This window comes from Eptatretus burgeri, chromosome 1 (assembly GCF_056783735.1).
Source record: "Eptatretus burgeri isolate ZD-2024b chromosome 1, Ebu_testis_v1, whole genome shotgun sequence".
NCBI lineage: Eukaryota > Metazoa > Chordata > Myxini > Myxiniformes > Myxinidae > Eptatretus > Eptatretus burgeri.
The window spans coordinates 118,443,030-118,469,395 of NC_140961.1; the positions used below are offsets into that span (position 1 = coordinate 118,443,030).

Sequence of the window (26,366 nt, forward strand, 5' to 3'; positions counted from 1 at the left end):
GTCCATTCAAACACAGGCAGCATGTAAGTCGAGCATTGTGTTGCAATACTTTCCGTCACCTCTCTCTCCCTCTCATAATTCTGTATCCAACTATGATGCACACTGCATCAACATTGTTTCTAATTTGATGTCTTTGGGGAAGAGATGTTTTAATTCCAAACTACAATTTGTTTGGGCCTTATGCAACAGGATCGTTTTTAAAGAGAGCCACCAGTTTTAAGGAGCATTTAAAACATAAGTATATTTTTTACTTTATAAAACACAAAAAAATAAATTCTGAGGATGGTACTGCTCAGATACTTCTTTTTTTCTCTTCTGCAGCCTTTAAAAATTGAATTTTAAATTAAATACCATTTAATTTTAATAATCTGCCTTTCTTATGCATCATTGGTTTCATTCCTGGAATTAAATACCTTCTCAGTTACCTTGTTGTTCCTCTCTCCCTTCTCTCATCTTTATTGAACTAAGATTTGTGGAGGCATTCAAAGATGTGTGTGTGTGTGTGTGTGTGTGTGTGTGTGTGTGTGTGTGTGTGTGTGTGTGTGTGTGTGTGTGTGTGTGTGTGTGTGTGTGTGTGTGTGTGTGTGTGTTTAGAACTTTCTCTCAATGAACATTTCCTTAATGAGCAAAAGATGAATACAAAAATTTGCACTCATCTTTGGCAATTATGGAAAAGTATGTTGTCTGCGAACAGTTTCATGACAATGGGATAATTTTCCTGCAAAACGTCCATATTACATTTGCACAAACTTCAATATTCCATCACTGTCGCATTCTCACGTACAATTCCAGGTTAGTTATGGTGGAGCTTGCAAGTGTCTCAGTGATAAAAAGAGGTTCCCATACTTTCTTCATACATATCCAAGTGATGTTCATTTTGTAACAGCTATGATTCAGCTGGTGCGATACTTTGGTTGGGTATATGTTGGTGTGGTGGCTGTGGATGATGAATTTGGCAGAAATGACTTGATTCAGTTCCTAAACGAAGGACCACGCAATGGAATATGCATTGCTTTTAGTGCACTTTGGCAGGAGGAACTCGGCATTAAAAACCTTCAAACTGTCGGTGAGAAATATTTTGTTTCAAGCGATGCAGATATGTGCGGAATGTTTCCCAAATGGGAAAATTAAACTCATTGTTTATTTGACATGATAAATCGTCCTTCAAGGAAAACAATAACCAAGTTAATAAATTTCATATACTCTTTTACGGGATTATTTATTTACCAAATTGTGGACATCTATGCTCAAGCTGTTAGGTTTGCTCAAAATTTGCTCAAGATTTGCTCAAAATCAATTTTGGGGATATATTTTATGTCTACACCCTACAGCAACCTTTCTCAACCTTTTTACCCTTGTGGAACCCTTGAAATAGTTTTCATCTCTCAGGGAACCCCTGCATAAAAATTATTATATACCATTATTAATATCGAGCTCTTTATTTTTTATCGTAGTTTACGTGGTAAATATAATATATTTTTTTCAGATACCTGGTTGTAGGAAAAAATGACCCCCTTTTTGTCAAATTTATTGGCAAAGAAAAAAAAAACCATACTGCTTGTTTATGAGACCTCACACTGAGGTTTTAATTCACAAAAAACTTTTTTAAATAAAAAAACACACCTCATGTACCTTGATAAACAAAACTTAAACAAATAAAGCTGAAGAGAGAGAGAGAGAGAGATTGAGAGATTGAGAGAGAGAGATTGAGAGAGAGAGATTGAGAGAGAGAGATTGAGAGAGAGAGATTGAGAGAGAGAGATTGAGAGAGAGAGATTGAGAGAGAGAGAGATTGAGAGAGAGAGAGATTGAGAGAGAGAGATTGAGAGAGAGAGATTGAGAGAGAGAGAGAGATTGAGAGAGAGAGATTGAGAGAGAGAGATTGATAGAGAGAGATTGAGAGAGAGATTGAGAGAGAGAGATTGAGAGAGAGAGATTGAGAGATTGAGAGAGAGAGATTGAGAGAGAGAGATTGAGAGAGAGAGATTGAGAGAGAGAGATTGAGAGAGAGAGATTGAGAGAGAGAGATTGAGAGAGAGAGATTGAGAGAGAGAGATTGAGAGAGAGAGATTGAGAGAGAGAGAGACAGAGAGAGAGAGAGAGACAGAGAGAGAGAGAGAGAGAGAGAGAGAGAGAGAGAGAGAGAGAGAGAGAGAGAGAGAGAGAGAGAGAGAGAGAGAGAGAGAGAGAGAGAGAGAGAGAGAGAGAGAGAGAGAGAGAGAGAGAGAGAGAGAGAGAGAGAGAGAGAGAGAGAGAGAGAGAGAGAGAGAGAGAGAGAGAGAGACACACACACCGCGCTAGGATGCACAGAGAAGATAAATGGACACCATGCATGCGTCCCGTACTTGAGTCAGTCACTCGATGATACACGAATCCGCCGTGTACAGGACGTTCCCTAACCAGTGAGTGCGGTTTCACACTGGCGCCATATAGACATCGTTAAATACATACCCTATGGTTGTTATAATTGCAAATAATATAAGAGGTTGAAGCCTCTATTATGATAACCAAGGAGTTTCCAACAATATGCCGTCCGTGTATCGTAAAATTACGAGTATTAAATCAAACAAAAACTACTCAAAAATACATTAGCCTATTTATTACTGTTTTTCGCGGTACCCCAAGCGACCTCTTGCAGAACCCTAGGGTTCCGGGGAACCCCGGTTGAGAAACACTGCTCTGCAGTGACGAAGTCGCCGGTGGCATTATGTTTTCGGGTTGTCTCTCCGTCTGTCCGTCCAAACTTACCTAGTTCTTCCATGCAAATTTTCTCTGTTTTCTCTACAACCGCTTATCCGAATGACACAAAATTTTCACGATAGATGCGACTACGCAGAAATTTTTTTATTAATGATGATTATGACATCAAAGGTAAAGGCCCAGTCACACCTTGACGTTTTAGCCAGCAATGGCAACGTATTAAAATGTATGTAAAAAGCTGGCTTACGTTGAACTTTTGATGTTTTTTTTTTAAAGATTCGGACGTATTCATAAAGACTTGGTCTTATGCATAACATATTAGTAACGGACACAGAACGTTTCGTTGTGTTATAGATAACTTATACCAACGAATGCTGAACCTGTTGTCGGCCTTCACAACCTATGCCCAACGATAGTCTAACTTATGCATAGCGTGCTGCACGCATCGCTGACGATGACGTGGCGTAGGTTATGGAAAGGCTGCCGCACAACGATTCAAATCATAACTGCTGCAGAAATGGAAGTGTCAACATCGCAGTCACACCTTGGCGATCTTGCCAGCGTATGCCGACCTCTTAAAAATGCGTCTAAAACGTTGGCGCACGTCGAATACGGTATGGGTAAGTTTGGTATGCGTGAATAGAATGCTAAAGTACGCTATCATACGCCATAGTAAGTGGAGTACGTCTTGTAATTTTGAACATGTTGAAAATTTTACGACGTACTTGCCGTAGGATATACGCTCCGCATGCGATGGGAATAAGTTGTTCGCACGATATGTGATCGTTGACACACATCGACACACGTTACTTGTAAGGTGCTCATAAGTCGAAACATGTCAAGGTAATGGTGGGCGTCAGTGTTCCAGACTCCCGGGTTTTTTTTTCTTCGGTATGACAGTGTTCAGTGTACAGTGCGGTTATGATTTAAATCGTTGAGCGACAACCTATTAATTATATTATATTATAACCGCACTAGAAATCGAAGTGTCAAAATCACCATCATACCGAAGGAAGGAAGAAAAAAAAAAACCAGGTGGTCTGGAACACTGACGCTAACCATTACCTTGATGTGTTTCGACTTATGAGCACCTTAAAAGTAACGTGTGTCGATGTGTGTCACCGATCACGTAACGTGAGTACAACACGTTACTCATAGGTTAGAAATAAGTTTCGGGTACGCTAAACATTACCTCGACGTGTTTCGACTTATGAGTAACTCACAAGTAACGTGTGTCGACATGTGTCAACGATCGCGTGACGTGCCTACAACTAATGGCCAGCGTTATGCTGAGTGTGTGAGTTATACGCTGGCATAAGTCTTAAAATTTCAAGCATGGAAAATTTGAGGACAACCGAAAAGTACAACGTTTAAAGCCAGCGTACAACGACGTATGGCAGTGTTTTTCAGCGTGTTCTCAATGTTATCAAAACTTACCCATAACGTATTCGACGTGTACCAGCGTTTTAGACAAATTTTCCAAAAATCGGCATAAGCTGGCTAAAACGTCAAGGTGTGACTGGGCCTTAAGGATGGGTGGCAGCCATGTTGGAAAAACGGAAAAACTTTGGACCTCTGTATCTACTAAACTGCACCATGGAGAAAATTGAAACTTGGCACCTGACAACTACTTTGCATGGGAAATAAGAGTGATTTGATGATGACATAATCGGTGAAGTGGTATCCCGGTCAAAATTTGACATGTGGAATGCTGTAGTCGATCAGTATGAAAATTTGTGAGGTTCATCTAGAGATAGATTGGTCAACAGAAAAATTTTTATGACATCATCAGTCATGTGGTTTGGCAGCCATATTGTAAAAAAAAAAAAAAAAGGAAAAAATTCTTCTTCTCCAGAACTGCTTTAAAGATGAAGTGACAACTGCAAGTAAATGATCGACTAGCTATTTGGAATAAGGTTGGATAGCCATAACATCATAAGTCACTTGGTCTGGCAGACATTTCGGATTTACCCGAAACCCTTCAAAAATCTTCTTCTTCAGAATTGCTAAACAGATTAAGTGGAAACTAAACACACCTATTCACCATTCCTTGGGGATCTGAAGGTGAAAAGGAATAATTGATGTAACGTGGTTCAGTGGCCATATTTGATTGAACAAAAATATTAAATAATGGTTTATCTGGAACTGCTTATCCAATCAAAGCGAAATTTACCAATTATCATCGAACAATATAGCGCATCAGTGTGGAAATGATGATGTCATATGTCACGTGGTGTGGAAGCCATATTGGATAGAAAAATGAACCTTATCCGATCAAAAATGAAACTTCACACACGTGATTCTCTCCAAAATCCTGGACACAATCCAACTTTTCAATGCCATCGGTCATGTGGTTTGGCAGCCATGTTAGTTTGAAAACCGAAAATTTAATAAACCTTTTCTCCAAAACCACTTATCAGATCAAAGTGAAACATTTTGTGTTGCATGGAGCAATGGCAGTGGATCACAACTGCATTTCGCATAGATCGCCATAGCGTTTTCTGAAATATAATTTTTTAATATTTCCCTTGAAACCAATGTGGCTGCCACACCACAGGACTGATGATGCCATTTTAAAGTCAAACATATTCAGAAAGCACAGTGGATCATAACTGAGAAGTATAGTATTGATAGGTTGAATGGTTTCAGATAAATAATTGTTCACTTATCGCCTTAAAACCAACGTGGCTGCCACATCATGTGACTGATGAGGTCATTGTAAAATATAATATTTGCAGCAACAGTACTGGATCATCACTTCAATGCCTCCCACTGAAAGGCTGATCACAATAGTTTCAGAGAAATAATTTATTTTTTTAATATGATCGACTCGGCATGCGGAATATTTGTTGAAAATTTCAACGTCGGTCACATGGTCTCACAGACATGTTGGACAAAAAACCTTATCCGATCAAAAGGAAACTCCAAAGGCGTGATCAGCCACCCTTTCTGAATTTGATTTGATAAAGAGGACGTCGTGGGTCAGGTGTCCGATAGAAGCGGGGTGATATCAAAGCGGCGTGGGAAATAGAATTAATTTTATGAAATTTTCACCATGGATGCAACTACTCATGTAGAATGTTTATGTGATAACAATGACGTAATAGGTCATGTGGTGTGTCAGCCATGTTGGAAAAAAAGAAAAACTTTTGACTTTTGTATCTCCAAAACTGCTCTATTGAAAAAATTTGAACTTGGCACATGTGAAGTACTTCCCATGGGAAACAAGTGCGATTTGCTGATGATGTCATGTGGCTTTGTTATGACGTCATACTTGCATGTGTCAAATGCTTTATCCAATCAGTATGAAAAATTTTGAGGGTCATCTTGGGCTAAATTGTAATTGGCAAAAAAATTGATGACATCATCAGTCACGTGGTTCGGCAGTCTTATTGTTGTTGACATAAAACCTTCAAAAATCTCTGAAATGGCTGAAAAGATTGAGGTGAAACATTACAGATATGATTGCTGATCCAGGAGGAAAAAAGTTCTCCACCTTTGATGTCACATGTCACATGGTTTGGCAGCGATGATTTTTATGAAGAATAAACATTCTAAAACTTTTGTCTCCAGAATGGCTTGACAGATTGAAGGGAAACTTCATGTACATGTTCTCAAAACCTTGGCAATACCAGGTTGTTCACAAATAATTAATTGGTGTCATATTGAAAGGCTGGCAGTCATATTGATTTGAAAGAAATTCTTTTAAAAAATCTCTCTTGAACTGCTTCATCAATCAATGTGAAATGTCACAGTTATGATCTTGTAGACATGTGGTATAAATGTGTAAAATTTCAACCTGATGGGACACATGGTCTGGCAGCCAGGATTACTTAATATTTTAAAATCTGCGTTCAGGGATTTAAATCAAACTTGGTACACCAAACATAATGATGTAAAAATGTGGGCGGAGGCATACTAGTGACATCATGATGTCGAAGATTGTTGTTAGGGTGGAAATAAAGAAATAGCATTGATCTGTTTGGCCATACCATTAAAAATTCTAAAATTATTGTACTTGATGCTGAGATTCCAGCTTCAACTGCTTTGTAATGTGACGACATGTTTGAAGCAAACATGTCTAATTTGGTTTATGCTCCTCAGAAAATGAATTACTTAATATCATGCACTTTTTCTTGCTTTTCAACGTTTGTTTTCAAGGCAAAATAATCGCTGAATCAAAGGCCCGCATCATATTTGTGATAGCTCACAGTAAAAACTTATATTCACTTGCTGAATTGCTTTTATCACAAAACAACACCGAGACGACATTAATTGGATGGATGAGTACTCCAGCCATGAAAGTTCCTTGGTATGCACGCATATTTGATGGGTCTATAGGATTCGAACAAAAAAAGGGATTTGTGCCAGGTTTGTATGAGTTTTTCATCAGTCTTCGACCACAAGATTACCAACAAGGTGTTCACAAGGACGGAAGAGGTAATAAATTATTAAATATTGCTGAAGTATTCTTGAACACAAAAGAAAACATAAGCTTTGAGAAATCTTTCAAGTCAAACTTGAGAAATGCTGAAGTCATGACAGGGATCAGTATTTTCCTTCAGAATTGTAAACACAAATCATCAAAAAATGGTTGTTCATGTAACCTAATGCAAAGGAGCAGTGAATCACAACATTCCACAAAATCACTGGAAAATTTGTTTTACCAATGGGATTCAAAATCCACACAAAAGGTGAAATAAATGTGCATTACAATGAATGAAAAAGATACATGAAAACTTGTATGGATCAATGTCATTAAATACAACTTGGAAGCACACCATGCCATTATCTATCACCCTGCAGCTTCCTACAATACCTGATGGCTCACTTGATGTGTTCCTTTTGAACTTCTGGGAATATACTTTTCATTGCTATCTGATTAATATAGGAAAACAAGGAAAGCCCTGTGCAGGTTCTGAATATTTGGAACAAATCAAAACACCACTGACCGAAGTTTCTCATCTTGACTTTGCTTACAACACTTACATGGCCGTTTATGCTATCGCATATGCACTACAGGACCTGCAATCATGTTTACCTGGGCATGGTCCTTTTGAAAATGGAAGTTGTGCCTTTGTAAATAACTTTTCATCTTGGCAGGTGAGCATTAGATTTTATTTATTTATTTCATGCTCATCTTAGAACATACTATGGGGATTGCATCCCCTCCTTATTTCTGACCTCGAGAACATCAACTGAGCTAATTGTTTAAGTGTTTTTACTCATACCGCAACTGATTATTATTGCACAGAGATTTTAAAAATGCATTTTTGTCAAAGAAGACATAAGATGTGTCGGAAGAAGAATGAGAAAAAAACAAAACAAAAAAAAACAAGAGAGAGCAATCAGTGATTGTAGATCCTTGCCGGCACTTGTTTTGTGTGGTGTGTTTTGTGTGGTAAATAAATGGAAGGATGTACTAAAAGAAAGGTCGTTGATTCCAAATGAAAGGTCTGAATGGTCGAGTTGTAAATGTGTTAAGGTCAAATGGTCTGAAGGATGAAAGGTCTAAAGGGTTTGAAAGTGTCAAAATGGTCTCAAGGGTTTTAAAAGGTCGAAGGAGTCTAAAGAAGGTAATATAAGATCTTAGGTGTTGAAATTGTCTGAATGGGTCTTATAGGTCTTAAATTTCTAAAAATGGTCTGAAGGTCAAAGGAGTCTACAGGGTATTAAAAAGTCTCAAATGAGTGAAGGTCTGAAGTGTATAAATTAGTCAGTGTTTTCAGGGTTATAAAGGGTCTGAGAGGATATAAAGGGTCTAAGAGATCTCTGCTCTGCATAAAAAAGGTGCAAAAACTGATCCCTGCAAATACAGACCAATCAGCCTGCTCACAATCATCAGGAAAGGTCATGTAATCCATCATCGCGTCCAACATTAAATCCTTCCTCTTCTGTAATGGCTTCCTTTCCAATAATCAATTTGGTTTCACAACAGGTCACTCTAACCTGGACTTTCTGTTTCTGCTTTCCCAACATTGGATGGAGGTCCTAAATGCCAAACTTGAGATTAGAGCCATCTCACCAGACATATGGTACCCTTTCGATGTTGCCTGGCACCCAGCTTTGCTCACTCTCTTCTTTTGGTGTCCAAGGCAATCTCCACTCATGGCTCACGGAATTCCTCTCCTGTTACGGTCAACGTGTGGCTCTTAATGGAATGCTCTCATCTCCTCATCCTGTCCAGGCTGGAGTTCCCCAAGGCAGTGTCTTGGTCCTGTGCCTTTTCTCGTTTTCCTCAATGATCTCTCAGACTCTCTTGAAAATTATCTTTATCTCTTTGCTGATGACTCCTCCTTCTGCCGCACCATCTCTCATCACTCTGGTCGAGAGGCAGCAGCCTCTTCACTTTCTGCAGACCTGGATAAAATCACAAGCTTGTCAAACATTTGGGACATGTCTTTCAAGCCTGACAAATTGCACACCCTCCCTCTGTCTCTCTGACTGGACCATCTGGACCCCCCCCACCTACTTTCTCAACAATCCTCTTGAAGAAGTCCATTTATTCAAAATTTTGGGCCTCACTATCTGTAACAACATTTCTTGGGAAATCCACATCTCCAAGCTGGTCTCCAACGCCAGTCACCAACCTGACATCCTAGATTGTGCAAAGTCCTTCCTTGGCACACCTGAGCTTCTAACCACTTACAAAGCTTTCATCTGCAGTCTGTAGGAGTAATGCTCTCCCCTCTGGGGAAGTACTCCTGCCTCACACCGAGCTCAAATTCATGCTGCTGAAACCATTGCTTTTCGCATTATTGGAATCTCCTGTGATGGTTGTAAGTCAGGTCAGTCCAGATTATATCTGTGACTTGCTACAGGTATCATGTAAATCTGTACTAACCTATTCCATGGCCGGCTTGTCAGCGACGAAACCGTCTCCTCCACCAGGATTTATGGTGAGGAGCGTGTTTGGATATGGACACCCAGCAGGATTAAAAACAAAACCTGTGAAAGGGCGGAGGAGCTCCTTGTGAGCCGACGGCCTTCCATATCGAGTGCCCAACTGTGTCTGCGGACGTCCTCCTGCAGTTGGGTTACTTCTTATTAGGAGGTTGGTGGCAGGATATGCACTCCAGCCACCGTAAAGCCGTTCATTCGGCAAAACACAAAAACGCAAATAAATCTGAAAACCCACTCCATGGGAGTACCACCTGTGCAGCTTCCCTTCGCAGGGCAGCTCACTGGATGATAGGATTGGGGCAAAGCTTTCGGGACCCCCAATCTTGGATGATAGGAGGGAAACCATGAGGTAACTTCCCGGGTCAGATTGCGGGAGAGTGTGTCGGAGTGGTGCTGAGGTGTCCTCCACCAGACGGCGGTCTACTTGGGTGAACCTGAGGTGGTCCCTTCAGGAGGGTGCCTGGAATGTCCTATCCCTAAGAGAGGATGATCATCTGTCTCTGTTATCATCTGTGCTCAAGCGTTTGGACATCGGTATTGCAGCACTCTCTGTGGTTTGGAGACCAAATTGCGGTGAGATCATGCTGGGTGGTTACACCAACTATTGGTGTGGTCGCTCTGATGGTTATCATTCCCAAGGAATTGCTGTAGATGTGTCCAGTAAGCTGATTCCAATCATAATTGAGGTTACACCGGTCAACGAGTATATTATGAGACTAAGGATTCGTCACTCCTTCAGTGTCATTTCCCTGGTCTCTGTTTATGCTCCGACAGAGGCGAGTGATCTCACCATGAAGGACGCATTCTATGCCACGCTCGAGTCTGTGGTTGATCAATGCCCCAGACGAGATACACTTCTAGTCTTGGGGGATTTCAATGCATCGACTGGAACTGATAGTGATGGTTATGAGACGTGTATTGGTCCCCATGGGTCAGGAACTATAAACTAGAATAGCAATAATTAGCACAAAAATAGCAGAATAGCACAAAATTGGTCCTTCAGTGTTAATATATAGATACTTGAAGCAGAAGTCATTTTTACCTCACCACCGTAGGTGAAGGAGGTTGTTTTTGGGTCGCCAAAATAGGTGACCTTTATTGTCAGTAATTCTGTCTATTTGGATGTTTGTTTGGATGTTTGTTCGTTTGTCGTCAGCATAATTGGCAGTAAACGTGGGCCGATTTTGACCAAACTCGGGTGGTAGGTACATATGGGACATTTTCACAAAAGCGGGTCAGGTAATGGTAAAGAACAAACTAAAAAATCAACTTTCTTTGATATTCTCGAAATAGTGCTTGAACCCCTTATAAGGCCTGGAAAAATGTTCAAGTGATGTCAGCAACGCTGGATCACCATCAGGCCTCTGCACTGACTGGGCAATATATGCTTGATAAAAATTGATAAAAATTGATAAAAAATTGATATATGCTCGGACGGTCTTTACCGTTACCGGACCGCTTTTGTGAAAATGTCCCATATTATGACCTAGTGCTTTGTAAATTGTGATGGTTGCTTGGGACGCTTTGGTTCCCCAGCAACAACCGAAAAACCTTCAAAATCTGTGCAGTTCACGCGAAATCAATTCTGAAAGCCATTATCCCATGTAGTCTCACAAAATTTGGTATGAACCATCTGCAGGTAATGCTCTACCAAATATATTCCGTTTTGTGATATATGGAAGAGTTTACCCACAGCGCCCCCGACAAATGGGGAATGCCTGAAAATTGGCGAAAATTGAAGGTCCCCTAGCGACCAGGTGAGTGCATCGATCCGAATTAAACTTTGCAGGTTCATAGCATGCAATGAGTGCTACAACTTTGCCTCAGGACATATTGACCGATATTGCTTAGGTCAGGGGTCAAATGTCAATTAGTGCAAAAATCGATAATATGCGAGAGCTGGAGGTGCCTTTGCGCCAAATGCTACTCCTCCGAGGGTTATGGTCAGATGGTCATGGAAATTCACACTAATCATGTGGAATGCATTGTGCACAAACAATCGAGCCGGATTTTCGATTTATATCTTTGTTCACCCACAGCACCCCCTCAAACTTTGGGGATTTCAGATATAAAACCGCATTTTCGGTACTTTTCAATCAAATTGATACAGAGTAGTTATCAGTAGATGGAACTTGATGAGATTTGGAATGCATAATCTTAAGGTGATTCTCTATCCGCTATTTGACATCCATTTTGTTTTATATCTTATAGTTTCCAAATGGCAACCCTCTCAACTTAGGTGTCGGAGGGCCTTTGAGCATTCCCGCTGAAAATTCAAAGTACACTAGCTCCAAGACGGTTGAACTGAATCGAATGAATCTTTACATGCTTATAGATCGTAATGAGTACTACAAGTTTGCTCATTTGCCTAATGACCAATCTCGAGCAAGTCAGGGGTCAAAGGTCAATAAGTGCATTTTTCGGGCGAAATTACCATTCAAGGCACCCTTGCTCCTACACGGATTAACCGATACGAATGATCGTTCATAGGTGCATAGTACTCAATGAGTACTACAACTTTGCTTCAGAACATATTGACCTATTTCGGCTAGGTCAGGGGTCAAAGGTCAATGAGTGCATTTTTCGGGAAAAATGACCATTCAAAGCCCCCTTGCTCATACACGGGTTAACAAATTTGATTGCAATTTCGTAAGTACTTATTACTAGATTAACTCAGATCAGGGGTCAATGGTCATCGGATGCTCGGCGACCCATGGCCGTCTACCGGCTTGTTGGGTCGCCGAAATAGGTGACCCGTATTGTCAGTAATTCTGTTTGTTTGGTTGTTTGTTTGGATGTTTGTTCGTTTGTCATCAGCATAATTGGTAGTAAATGTGGGCCGATTTTGACCAAACTCGGGTGTTAGGTACATCTTATGACCTTGTGCTTTGGAAATTGTGATGGTTGCTTGGGACGCTTTGGTTCCCCAGAAACAGCCGAAAAACCTTCAAAATCGGTACTGCACGCAAAATCAATTCCGAAAGCCATTATCCCACGTAGGCTTATAAAATTTGGCAGGCATCATCCACTACTGATGCTCTACCAAATACATTCCGATTTTTGTGATATATGGAATAGTTTACCCGCAGCGCCGCTTACAAATGGGGTATACCCGAAAATTGGCGAAAATTGAAGGTCCCCGAGCGACCAGGTGAGTGCATCGATCCAAATGAAACTTTGCAGGTTCATAGCATGCAATGAGTGCTACAACTTTGCCTCAGGACATATTGACCGATATTGCTTAGGTCAGGGGTCAAAGGTCAATCAGTGCAAAAATCGATAATATGTGAGAGTTGGAGGTGCTTCGTGCCAAATGCTACTCCTCCTAGGGTTATGGTCAGATAGTCAGGACAATTCACAGTAATCATCTGGAATGCATTGTACACAAACGATCGAGCCAGATTTTCGATTTATATCTTTGTTCACCCACAGCACCCCCTCGAACTTTGGGGATTTCCGATATCAAACCGCATTTTCGGTACTTTTCATTCAAATTGATACCAAGTAGTTATCAGTCGATGGAACTCGATGAGATTTGGCATGCACAATCTTAAGGTGATTCTCTATCCGCGATTTGACATCCATTTTGTTCTATATCTTATAGTTTCCAAATGGCAACCCTCTCAACTTGGGTGTCCGAGGGCCTTTGAGCATTCCCGCTGAAAATTCAAAGTACACTAGCTCCAAGACGGTTGAATCGAATCAAATGAATCTTTACATGCTCATAGACCGTAATGAGTACTACAACTTTGGTCATTTGCATAATGACCTATTTCGAGTATATCAGGGTCAAAGGTCAATTAGTGCATTTTTCGGGTGAAATTACCATTCAAGGCACGCTTGCTCCTACACGGATTAACCAATACCAATGAAAGTTCATAAGAACATAGTACTCAATGAGTAGTACAACTTTGCTTCAGGACATATTGACCTATCTCGGCTCAGTCAGAGGTCAAAGGTCAATGAGTGCATTTTTCGGGCACAATGACCATTCAAAGCCCCCTTGCTCCGACACGGGTTAACCGATATGAAGGAAAGTTCATAGGTACATCGGACACAATGAGTAATACAACTTTGCTTCAGAACATATTGACCTATCTCGGCTAAGTCAGGGGTCAAAAGGTCAACGAGTACATTTTTCGGTCAAAATGACTATTCAAAGCCCCCTTGCTCCTACACGGGTTAACCGATACGAATGAAAGTTCATAGGTACATAGTACACAATGAGTACTACAACTATGCTTCAGAACATATTGGCCTATCTCGGCTATGTCAGGGGTCAAAGGTCAATGAGTGCATTTTTCAGGCAAAATGACCATTCAAAGCCCCCTTGCTCCTACACGGATGAAGTGATACGAATAAAAGTTCATAGGTACATAGTACTCAATGGGTACTACAACGTTGCTTCAGGACAGATTGACCAATCTCGGCTAAGTCAGTAGTCAAAGGTCAATGAGTGCATTGTTCAAAGCCCCCTTGCTCATACACGGGTTAACCGATTCGATTGCAATTTCGTAAGTACTTAGTACAAGATGAACTCAGATCAGGGGTCAAAGTTCATCAGATGCTCGGCGACCCATGGCCGCCTACTGGCTTGTTTGTTTGTTTGTCTGTAAGTTGCCAACAGGTCACAATTTTAAATCAATCTTCACGAAACTTCACCACATGGTAGAGTTTGTCATAAGCAAGAAGCATGTTGTTTTGAAGTCAAAAGGTAAACAGGCCAAAGGTCAACAACTGAAGTATTTTAACAATCCTCAATTTTCATCCCATTGACTTGAAATTTGAAGAGGATTTGCATATCAGGTCACTGAATTCAAACAACAATTATTTATGAGGTCAACATCGACCAAAAGGACAACATAGATCATATTTCTAAAATTGGCAATTTTTACCTGATTGACTTGAAATTTGAAGTGGATTTATATTTCAGGTCAATAAATTCAACTAGTCAATTGTTTTGAGGTCAACATTGACCAAAAGGCCAACATAGGCCAAAGGTCAACAACTAAGGTGAGATTTCTAAAATCCTCAATTTTCATCTGATTGACTTTAAATTTGAAGAAGATTTATATTTCAAGTCACTGAATCCACCAAGTCAATTAATTTTGAGGTCAACAAAGGCCAAATTTCTAAAATCCTCAATTTTAATCCAATTGACTTGAAATTTGAAGAGCATTTTCATGTCAGGTCGCTGAATTCAACAACCAATTAATTTTAAGGTCAAAAGGTCAACACAGGCCTAATTCCTGAAATTTGTTGATAGGGCCAAAAACTAAATAGATCACTATATCTCAAAAAATTGTGGACGAGTTATGACAAAACAATGTGAATGAGGTGAAGAGGTGAGAATAACAAGTGGATTGGATTTTGGTTCGGATCCAGCCAATCAGTGGGATACAAAACATGAACTGTTCAACCTGGCTGAGGTATGCGCTCTGCTGAGTGCCGTTCTACTTTGTGATGTTTTGCCAAGTTGTCACTCGAGGAGTGATTTTTCATTTGTCTGTTTGCTTGCTTGTTTGTTTGTGTGCAGAATCTCTCAAAAAGTTGTTGACGGATACAGATAAAATTGTGTGGATAGGTTGGGTATGTGACATGGACGAACTGATTAGATTTTGGTGAAGATCCAGTTCCGACCACTACAATTTTTAAAGTGATTCTTCACCATTGAGTGATAGGGCCAAAAACGATATACAGAACGATATCTCAAAAAAGTTGTGGAATGATTCGGACGAAACTTAGTGGATATGTTGAGTGTGTGACAGGGAAGAATTGATTCAATTTAGGTGAAGATCCGAATCCGGATCCAGATATGATAATTTTTAAAGTGATTCTTCCCCATTGAGAGATGAGGCCAAAACGAAATAGTACTGTATACCATGACTTTTCAAAAATGTGTTGAGCCCGATATGTTCTCATGCATCAAGCATTGCATGGCAGAGGTATGTGCTCTACCAAGTGCCCTTCTCGTTTCATTCAGTGTTCAAACTCTTCCACGAGCTTTGACTCTGTGTGGAAAAAAAATATCATTGGTTGGCAACCATTGTTCAGTCTTGATGGGCCGCATCATCTCTTTCTGCATTAAAGTTCCTTGGAACGGAAGTCATCGAGTACAAAGTATATTGGGAGCCTTGGTGTTTGGCCATGCAATTGTCTGTCTCCCAGTTATGGCAGCCTCTTCCCGTACTGCGTTTGAAAAACTCAATATTGACTTTTTAAATGACAGAGAACAGGCATGCATAATGCTGATACCAAATTTTGTTTCACAAGCAGTTCACAAGCAGAACAAATGCAATATTTTCATTCAGCACATACTCCACCCCAATTGCGGTATAAAGTTAATGTGGAAATGACAAATTTTGTGTATCTTTCTCCCCCGTCCACCATTTCGCTCTATCTTTCCACCCTTTCCCTTCCTCTTCCCACCCCTTCCCACCCTCTGGACACGCACACCAACCGACCCTTTCCCCTCCCTTCCTCCCACCTCCTCCCTCTCCCTCACTCCTCCCACCTCCACCATTTCCCTCCCTCCTCTCACCTCCACCCTTTCCCTCCCTCCTCCCACTTCCACCCTTTCCCTCCCGACTGGGCAATGCCAGCTCTGGCCTCCCACCCCTTCTTCTCCCTCTTGGGACCCCTTCCCCTGACTCCTCCCACCCAACATCCCCTCCCTTTGGACTCCCATGCCACCCATCCTCCCTTTTCCACTCTTTTGCTCCCTCCTCCCACAAAGGAACATTTTTTTTTATCAATCTGCAAAATAATGAACAGAAATATCAATAAAATTGTAATATTATTGTAATACTTTTGGGTAGACAATACTGCATGTTTTTCCATCAAGGGCCAGAACATAAAAATTGGTTGGTATTCCAATTCTATAGCAGCCCACTCATAGTTAGTTGATCATGGAAAAAAAGATATTCAAAATCTGTTTTGTTGTCAGACAATCCAAACACACTCTCCAAATAACTATATCGGTATACGGATCAAAATTGCTTGTTTTTAAATTTGTTTTTTAAAAATTGATTTAAATTGAAGGTCGATATTTTGATAAGTTCGCAAAGGTGGTAACCTTTATTTTTTTCTACAAACTCTTCTTTCACCCTTACAACGATTGGTAAGATGGGAGGAGTCATGTGACCTCTTATTTGAAAACTGAAATTAGAACAAACAGACCCTACACATCGCTTTAAAGGTAATTTTACTGCTTATCCAACGCCAAAGCTCTCAAGGCTGAAAGAAGAGACTCTCAAGGGGCGAAAATTTTCATATTCATTAACTGGTCGCGATTAACCTTGGGAGCTCAGAGGAGTGAGGCCACAAACACACTTGCAAATCCCACCCATCGCTTCACTGAATATGAAAAAGGTGGGAGCATCGCCTTCTTTTACTAAATACCTTAATACACTTAGTAATTTCGGTAATTTCTTTATTGTTTTACGTTTGGGGGTAGATGGAGGAAATTCATAGCAAAGTTAGGATAGTATAGAGTTGCTTGGTCCATGGACATGTAGGAGACATCTCAATATAAATTAATTCGGGAGACTGAGCTTAACTGTTACTTTCCAACACACTGGGTGGTGCTGTGTTAATTAGATGGGGATTAAGACCAATTTTCACCAGTCTGTAAATGCCCCCTGTGACCTTTCCTACGTTTTTGTGTTGACAAGCGAGCCATGAAAGAAGTGCGTTTTTATACCAACCACAAGCAAAACAACAGGCAGCTGCATGTCCAAGCAGTCAGAAGCTCTGCTTTCCTGGTTTTTGTGCCAGCACGCCATGCCTGGAGGTGGATTATCGATGGCCGTGACATCAGAACGGAGAAGATTTTTTGGTTTGGTTGCTGGTTGAGAGTAAGGGACGCACACAGTCGAGAGACGAGAGAGCTAGGAGATGGCATGAATGATCAGGGCATTACGGCTGGCTTTTCTTTGACGCTTGATGAACACGACATGATTCTCGTATTCATTCTGAGGCAAATTGGCTCACGTGATGGAGCAGGACGCTGGCCATTGAGTCTTGGTTGTGTCATATGAGATGGACCTCAAAGCCTTGTGTATGTCACTGAAGGAGCAGCGCCATTCTGCAAAGCAGTGCGTCGGTAAGCACGATCGACAAAGAAGTTGCACAGCGTTTGGTGAGCCGTGGCATTGAATAACACCTCCCGAATTACCTCATGCACATTTCCCACCCAGAGAGAGGCTTGGCATAACTTTTGGGCACATCTTTCCACACAGGACGAAGCATCTCAATCCCAAAGTTGAATAAAGTCCATCTCTGGACAAAGCTAAGTGCCAAAATAAAGGAAGGTTTTTCTTTTGTTTGTTTTCCCCTTGTCTCTATTCAAGTCTGTGTGTAGAGGCACTTCTACTTTACATTTAATTTCTCACATTTATTACTACATTTTGAATTATACCCTTGTAAATATGTCCATTTTCATTAAATTCCTGTGTTTATTTTAAGTTGTTATGTCCGTGTATTTGACGTGGGGTTCGAGTATAAGCCCATCCATCTGTACTTCCATCTGTTCCTTCGCTCCGCCAGTGCCGCCCTGAGTGGTGCAATATAATCTCTGAGGATCATTAATGCATCAGCTAGGGGTGTCCTTGTGTGCAAAAAAAATGTACCCTAAGTTACTCACTGGAATTTTGAAGTTGACCACTTCCCTTAAAAGAAAAACTTGGTTACCATTTCCATAACCCGGCAATAAGTGAGAAAATGGTGCCTCTTTTGGGGGTTCTGACGGAAATTGTCGGGCCAATTATTGGGGGTAGTGGAAATGAAAACGACTGTTACTTTGCAATCTTAAACCCAAAAAACACAAACTACCCTTCAAAATGTCGATCTTGAGGCCCTCTTCCATATGATGTGCAAATTAGGTTCATTGGTTCAAGAGTCAGGTCACTAGAGGTCAAAAGGTCACGAAAATTTGGGTCAAGTGAAAATCTGACCTATCTCTGAAACATGCCCCACAGAACATGCCACATCCATATTTTACCCTCTCTGAGGGTCCATCCCATCACCATACGTGCCAAGGAACACAGTCATATGAATAAAGTGAAATTTGTTGCAATAAAATGAAAACAGCACAGAATGGAAAGCGGTCGACATTCAATCTAATCACTTTTTGGCCACCGCTTAAACGATTTCCTGTTGGGAAACTTAAATGGTTATTATGTCACGCCCGTTCACCCCAGATAGACAAATTAACCCTTAAACTGTTTGCCTTAGAAGACTCTTCCATGTCATATTACCTTTATGGAGATTGGGCTAATAATGAGGTCACTAGAGGTCAAAAGGTCATGGAAATTTGGGTCAAGTGAAAATTTCTGTGGAAAATGCACAACAGTACATGCCAGATCCATATTTTTCCATCTTTGAGAATGCCAAAGAAACACCATCAAATTGGTAAAATACAAGGATCTGCTCGATACCCTCCTGCATTTGAAATAAGAAGTAGCAGCGAAATCTCCCAAGAGTGTGCCCCTGCCCCTCCTTCACACATGCCAGGACCACATCGGCTCTGAACTAGTAGACCAATTTGAACGATTCATTTCAAAGTGTTGTGAGGAAAGTGAGGCATTCAGGTATTGGAACACCTTTCTACATTGTCTCAACTTGACAATTGACACCTGGTGTCTCCTACATTGACAACTACATTGACACCTGGTGTCTCAACTGGAGAACCTAATTTGGAGTGATCGCGAGGGAAACTGGAACCTTCAAGTACAAGCCATTCAAGATCTGCTACCCTTGTTTGCTGCTTTTGATTCCACGAACTACTTGAGATGGTGCTCCCTCTACCTTGAGGACAGGAGGCTGCCTGAGATAGCACCAGAAGTGCATTCAGAGTTTATGGAGGGCCGATTTGCCGTAAAACGAACAATGGGATGTTTCAAAGCGGTTGGAGCAGACCTTGCGTTGGAACAGACTATCAGCAGAGCCCAGAAAAGTGCATCAGGAATAATTGGTAGTTCAAGAAAGAAGTTTGTTGCCAAGTGGGAACTGATATATCATGAGATGCTTGCCATCACAAACCTTCACAGATAACTTGCTGGTAGAAGTTCCTCCTATGAGTTAGAAGCCAACAGGTCATTCAGCAAAGCAGCAACAGAGTTTGAGGAGGCCAATATTCAAGCCATATTAAATGTCATAGAGAAGAATGAGAATCCCTTCCTCACTCCCCAAAAGAGAAAATGCTCCACAATATCTTAACCAAGGAAGTCATGTCAGAAGATATCAGAGAACAGCTGCTCAATGTGAAGAGAATCGGCAACGATACCTATGAGAAACTTTGTCGAGAAAGGTACATAGAGAAGACCGTTCGACTGTCAGACACAATTCATCGCATCAACCTTAAAACCTTTGCTGCAATCCACAAGAATTCATTCCCACACAAAGGAAAAGCAAAACTCAACAAGCGAGAAGATGCTCAGATGAAACGTACACAAGATATTGCAAAAAGATACGAGGACGGACTATGGAGGAACTCCTGCAGTATGAGGTGTACGTCTCCTCTCTTTGATGAGGAAGGCCTAATGACCAAGCCAATTAAAAGTGAAATTGTCCATGAACTTGAAGCTCATCTCAGCGACCAGGACCCAAGAACACCGAGACCTGATGACTCAATGGGAACATGCTCTATAGTTGATGTGATGGCAAACATTCGCAAGATCCAAACAAAGAGTTCAAAAAATTTTGGTGACTTCTGTGATGTCTTTCTAAGCTATGTTGCCTCTACAGCAAAGGGCACCTCGAGAATTGATTTTGTGTTTGATTCCTACATGGGAACGTCTTTGAAGGATTCTGAGCGGCAAAGGGGAGAGAAGAAGTCACCCATAGAACTGCATGATGTGTCCAGGGAAACCCCTCTCCCTCGAGAAATGGACAGGTTTTGGCGATCCAGTGTCAACAAAGCAAAATTTGAATCCCTCATTCATGCAGAGGTGCTGATAGGGAATTGGAGTGCTCCTATGTTGGAGATTATAGTTCGTCATTTCTGTGGACAAGACAGCATCGTCGTTTCGTGTTTGTCCATGATATCGAGACCTGAAGAGGTTCCACAACTCAAGTGTAATGTAGAAGAGGCTGACATGAGGATTATACCACATGCAATGCATGCTGTTAAACAAGGTAAAAATCGTATCATAGTCCTATTGTCACGCGGATGTGTTCATTTTGCTGATGTTCTCCTGGAGCAAGCTGAATGCGAACGGCCTCGAAGAACTATGGGTGAAGGGGTTGGTGACGCGCCAAGATACATTCCGATACATATCCTCTCAAAGAGAATCGGATGAAGTTTGCATCAGGTTTTGCCCGCTGTCCATACACTAACTGGTAGTGACAACACAAGTAAAGTTGGAACCAAGCATGCTGCTCTAATAGCCAATCCAGAGATGTATTTAAAGAACTTTGTGGTGGCAACAGGTAACCTGGATACAGTAAATGATAAAGTAGAAGCCTATCTGACACAGGTCCTTAAGAAAGGAACAATGATGAAAACCATAAACCAGCGATGAAGCAACAGGTATCATCATGCCAAGCGGTCATGTTTGCATGATCTGCCACCCACAAGTCATGCCATTCGGTTGCACATTTTGAGAGCCTACTTTGCTACAAAAGAGATGGTGTCCCTCCTCACATCATGCGAACACTCTGACCCAAGACAATTTGGTTTCGACTTAATCGATGATCTTCTGGTCCCAAGCAGGGGGAACGATCCAATTCCTGAAGACATTGCAATCCACTGCACATGTCAAATGTGTGGAACTCGGAGATGTCCTTGCCATGGTTCTAACAATTCCTGTTGTACATTTTGCACTTGTCAAAGTGACTCGGAAAAGTCAGGATGTCAAAATGTATTTTGTGTCGTCAGAAAGTAAGTGACTGACTCATAAGTTTATATGCATTTCCAAACCAGAATCACATTCCACCAGTTGGTATGTGTTTCCTTACAATGTTGGAGTGCCAGTTTTTGTTTATTGTTTAGGCCCTATGGTGGTCGTTAAGCACATTCCATTCATATCTGTATTTTTTGAATTTATTCCAAAAAAATTGACCCCAATAGATGACAAAAATATGGATCTGGCATGTGCTGTTGCGCATTTTCCACAGAAATTTTCACTTGACCCCAATTTCCGTGACCTTTTGACCTCTAGTGACCTCATTATTGGCCCAATCTCCATAAAGGTAATATGACATGGAAGAATCTTCTAAGGCAAACAGTTGAAGGGTTAATTTTTTATCTAGGGTGAACGGGAATGATATAATAACCATTTAAGTTTCTCAACAGGAAATCGTTTAAGCGGTGGCCAAAAAGTGATCAGATTGAAAGTCGACCGCTTTCCATTCTGTGCTGTTTTCATTTTATTGCAACAAATTCCATGTAATTCATATGGTTTTGTTCCTTGGCACCTATGGTGATGGGATAGACCCTCAGAGAGGGTAAAATATGGATGTGGCATGTTTGTGGGGCATGTTTCAGAGATAGGTCAGATTTTCACTTGACCCAAATTGTCGTGACCTTTTGACCTCTAGTGACCTGATTCTTGAATGAATGAACCAAATTTGCATATCATATGAAATAGGGTCTCAAGACCGACATTTTAAGGTGTAGATTCTGTTTCTATGGTGTAAGACTGCAAAGTAACAGTCATTTTCATTTCCACTACCCCCAATAATTGGCCTGACAATTTCCGTCGGAACCCCCAAAAGAGGCACCATTTTCTCACTTATTGCCGGGTTATGGAAATGGTAACCAAGTTTTTCTTTTAAGGGAAGTGGTCAACTTCAAAATTCCAGTGAGTAACTTAGGGTACATTTTTTGCACACGAGGACCTCCCGAGCTGATGCATCACATGTGTTTACCTCCGAAGGAAAACCGATCGGCAATCCGGGCTGGTTGGTGTTAACCGCCCATTCACCAAAATTGGGTCGAGGGGATTAATTTAACCGGCGAGACCGGCGATAATATTTTCAAATTTCTCTCCAGATTTCGACACTTATTTTGTCAACGAGATCCGATGCACAAATCTGAAATCATATTTTGATGAACATTTTTTCCAGTGTATTAAACGTGTTTTTTTATCGGCGGGAAAAGTTAAGTCGGGTGGATACACAGGTATAGAAAATAATTAATCAGTCTTAAAACAATCGATTTTAAAATGCTGAATTTCAATTAATGTAGAATCTGGAAAATAAACATATGCTCTTATTTTTAGATTTAGTGGAACACATATGTGCATATTTTCCATATGCACTTATGTTCAAGAAGCCTGACACATGCACTTATTTTCCATACGCACATATACGTATTTAAAAAGCCATGACCTGCACTTATAATGGTAAATGTTCTTCAGAATAGCTGTATCGATGTCAGTTTTTACATCATTGTAATTTAAACTGTTTGTACCTCATAAACAAACACTAAATACATTTCCAGTCCTCAAGCACATATCTGTTGAAACTCCACCACAAATTCGTTTTCCATGTCCGGGTGAAAGGCACATCTTCTGCTCCCTATCTTCTTCGAACCTTTCTCACTCTGAACAATTATTTCCTCATTCTTCACCATTCACATCATAGACATATGCCAAGAGCAGGAGGACAAGAAAGGTCGACCTTCTGATGATCTGTGGCTGGATCATCAAGGTGTGGGAGGAGATGCTGTCAGACATCAAGCAAGCATTTTTGAAATGCTACATCTCCACCACATTGGTGACACAGAGGACGACGCATCTGGGAGTTCAAAGCTGCACGTGATGGCAATAGCAACAAGGACAGTGACGGGGACTTGCTCTATCCTGATTCGGATGAGGAGTTACATTCCATCTTCGATGAGGAAAGAGGCGACAACAATTTCCTTGGGTTTAGGTGGAAAGCTTCATCAAATCCAAATGGCCCCTTTCAGGGCCACAAATCCACAAGAAAGAAGAATATTTGTTTTCTAATATCTCTTTTCGATTTCCTTTTTCTTTTTCCATCAACAAAAAAATTCCTCTTTATAATAATAAAAAATAAGAATGAAAGAAAAACTTGATTACCCCTCATCCCTCTTCAACTTTTTGTTTTCTTCTTCATCAGTTCTTCCACCTTCTTGTTTTTTTTCTTCATCAGTATAATACAACTTGGGTAAGCGATCATGGGTGGGAGATTCGAATGCGTGCATTGTACAATGGAAGTTCATTTCATGCATATAAGTGTTGCACAGTGATGAATGTCAGGTCAGTCAGGCTGGATTAGATCTGTGACTTGCAACGGTACCATGTAACCCAAAACTAACCTGTTTCATGGTCGGGTTGTCAGCGACTAAACCATCTCCCTCACCAGGTTTCCTGGTGAGGAGGGTGCATGCTATGGACACCCAAGAGGATTAAAAACAAAACGTGTCAAAGGGTGGAGGAACTCCTCGTGAGCCAACGACCATCCATATCTAGTGCCCAACTGTGTCTGCAGATATCCTCCTGCAGTTGGGTTACTTTTTTTTTGGAGGTTGGTGGCAAGATTTGCACTCCGTCCACTGTAAAACCATTCTGCAAAACGGACCACAAAGAAATCTGAAAACCCACTCCATGGGAGTACCTCCTGTGCAGCTGCTCTCCACAGGGCAGCTCACCAGATGACGGGATTGTGCAAATAATTTGGGACCCCCGCTCTTGCATGATAGGAGTGAAACCATGGGGTAACCTTCCCGGGCCAGTTTGCAGTCATGTGTCAGGGTGGTGCTGAAGTGTTATCCACCCAAGGGCGGTCTCCTTGGGTTAACCGAAGTTGGTCCCACCGGGTGGCTGCCTGGAATGTCATCTCCCAGAGAGATGGAGATGGAGATGGGCCAGTCATCTTTATGGGGGATGGCCAGACAGAGGCCTCAAGGTGTACCAGCATTAAGAGGACACAGCAATGTAATGTGGCATATGTATGTATGTATGTATGTATGTATGTATGTATGTATGTATAAGTATGTTTCAGGACTTACCCTTTGCTGAAGCAATGAGTGCTGCCCTCTTCTTTTTTTTTTTTTTCTTTCACAAAGGGAAACACCTGAAACATCAGCACATTATTGATTATTAACAGTGGAAGAGACATTCCAACATAATTTGTTGAGCAGAACAGAGGAGAAAGGCATTAGTATCTATAATTAGTTGGAGATAATCGGGAGGTAAGCAGTGAAAATTTGGGTTTCATCGCAGTCACGTTCCCAGTGAACCTTGGAAATAACAGTGAACATTTAATCTACGATTGATGAAAACTGTGATTTTTACCTCAGATGTTTAACATTGTTTTGACAAAGAAGTAGAAGATTGCAAATGACACTTGAGCTTTTGTTGATGTCATTCCAGTTTTTATTTTATTTGCGACAAGTGTCTTTTCGAAACAACATGGGCAATGTTTTGAGTTTTGATGAAAATGGAGATCCACCTCCAATTTACGAGCTTCTCAATTGGCGAATGAATCATGAGAAAAAAATTCAGACATTTGTTGTGGGAATTTATGAATTAAATTCAGCAAAGGAAAATATAATGCATATCCAGAAGAGCAAGATTAAATGGAAAGGTGGACAAAGTAAAGTAAGTGCAAAAAAAAAATATATGTCATTATCTCACTTATAACTGAACGGGACTGGCCTATTCATGAATGTTCTATTTGAACCTCTTATCTGTATATATATATATATATATATATATATATATATATATATATATATATATATATATATATATATATATATATATATGCATGTGTGTATATAAATATGGATACATATGTGCATATGAATGTGTAAATAAAGAAATAAATAAATAAATAAATAAATAAATAAATATATGGTGTCCTAAAAAATACACAACTTTTAAAATGCTTCATTTGATCCTAGAAAGGCAGTAATTTTGTCACTAATGCTTCATTTCTTGTTGCAGAGACCCAGACGTTTATTTTGATATCAAGCAAGCGCCAGAAAAATGCCAAGACTGACCGTACAACAACGGACGAAAATTGTTGAACTTTGGCACCAGACAAAAAGTGTCATAAAGTTGCAACGTCTTTACTCGAGACATTTCGGTATCCACTTGTGCCATGCACCAAACTTTGGGACAATAAAGTGCACCCTCGCAAAGTTTAGCAATGTGGGAACCATCCGTGACCTTCACAAGGGTCACAGTGGTCAGAGGAGATCAGGTCATAGTGAAGAAAATGTGGAAATGGTGAGACAGGCAGTCGTTCAGAGTCCAAAAAAATCGATTCGACGACTTTCTGCCAAGACAAACATTCCTAAGATCACCGTTCAGAGGATCCTTTGCCAAGACATTCATGCCTTTCCATACAAAATTCAAATGGAAACGGTGCTTACTGATCAACAGAAATGCAAACAACTAGACTTTGCAAATTGGTTCTCAGGAAAGTTGGAGGAAGATGCAGACTTCCTCAAAAAACTTCACATGACGGAGGAATGCCATGCTCACTTGTCCGGGGAGGTAAACAAGCAAAACTTTCGGTACTGGGGAACTGAAAATCCTGGTAATGCATCGACTGAACTGATGCCTCGATCTGTTCTCAAAGTCACCATGTGGGTGTCGGTTGGTTGGTATGGTATAATTGGTCCATACTTCTTTGAAGATGACCAGGGGCACACTTGCACGGTAAACCAGAGGAACTATCGCGAAATGATTCAGGAATTCTATCCGCCTGAGCTACGTACTCAGGCCCGTATGAGAAACAACCTGATCCAGATGAGAACCCAGTGGTTCCAGAAGGATGGGGCACTG

General features: G+C 40.8%; 1 protein-coding gene across 1 annotated transcript in view; it reads left to right on the forward strand.

Moving 5' to 3' along the window:
* Window positions 1–606: 606 nt before the first annotated feature.
* The window catches only part of LOC147035269 (extracellular calcium-sensing receptor-like), a 29,152-nt gene continuing 3,392 nt past the window's right edge, over window positions 607–26,366 (forward strand). Inside the window, exons 1-4 of the mRNA XM_085865186.1 lie at window positions 607–1,066; window positions 6,862–7,394; window positions 7,507–7,803; window positions 24,945–25,172. Coding sequence (XP_085721312.1) covers window positions 889–1,066; window positions 6,862–7,394; window positions 7,507–7,803; window positions 24,945–25,172 — 1,236 coding nt within the window. The 5' untranslated portion in view covers window positions 607–888. The remainder of the gene's footprint in view (window positions 1,067–6,861; window positions 7,395–7,506; window positions 7,804–24,944; window positions 25,173–26,366) is intronic.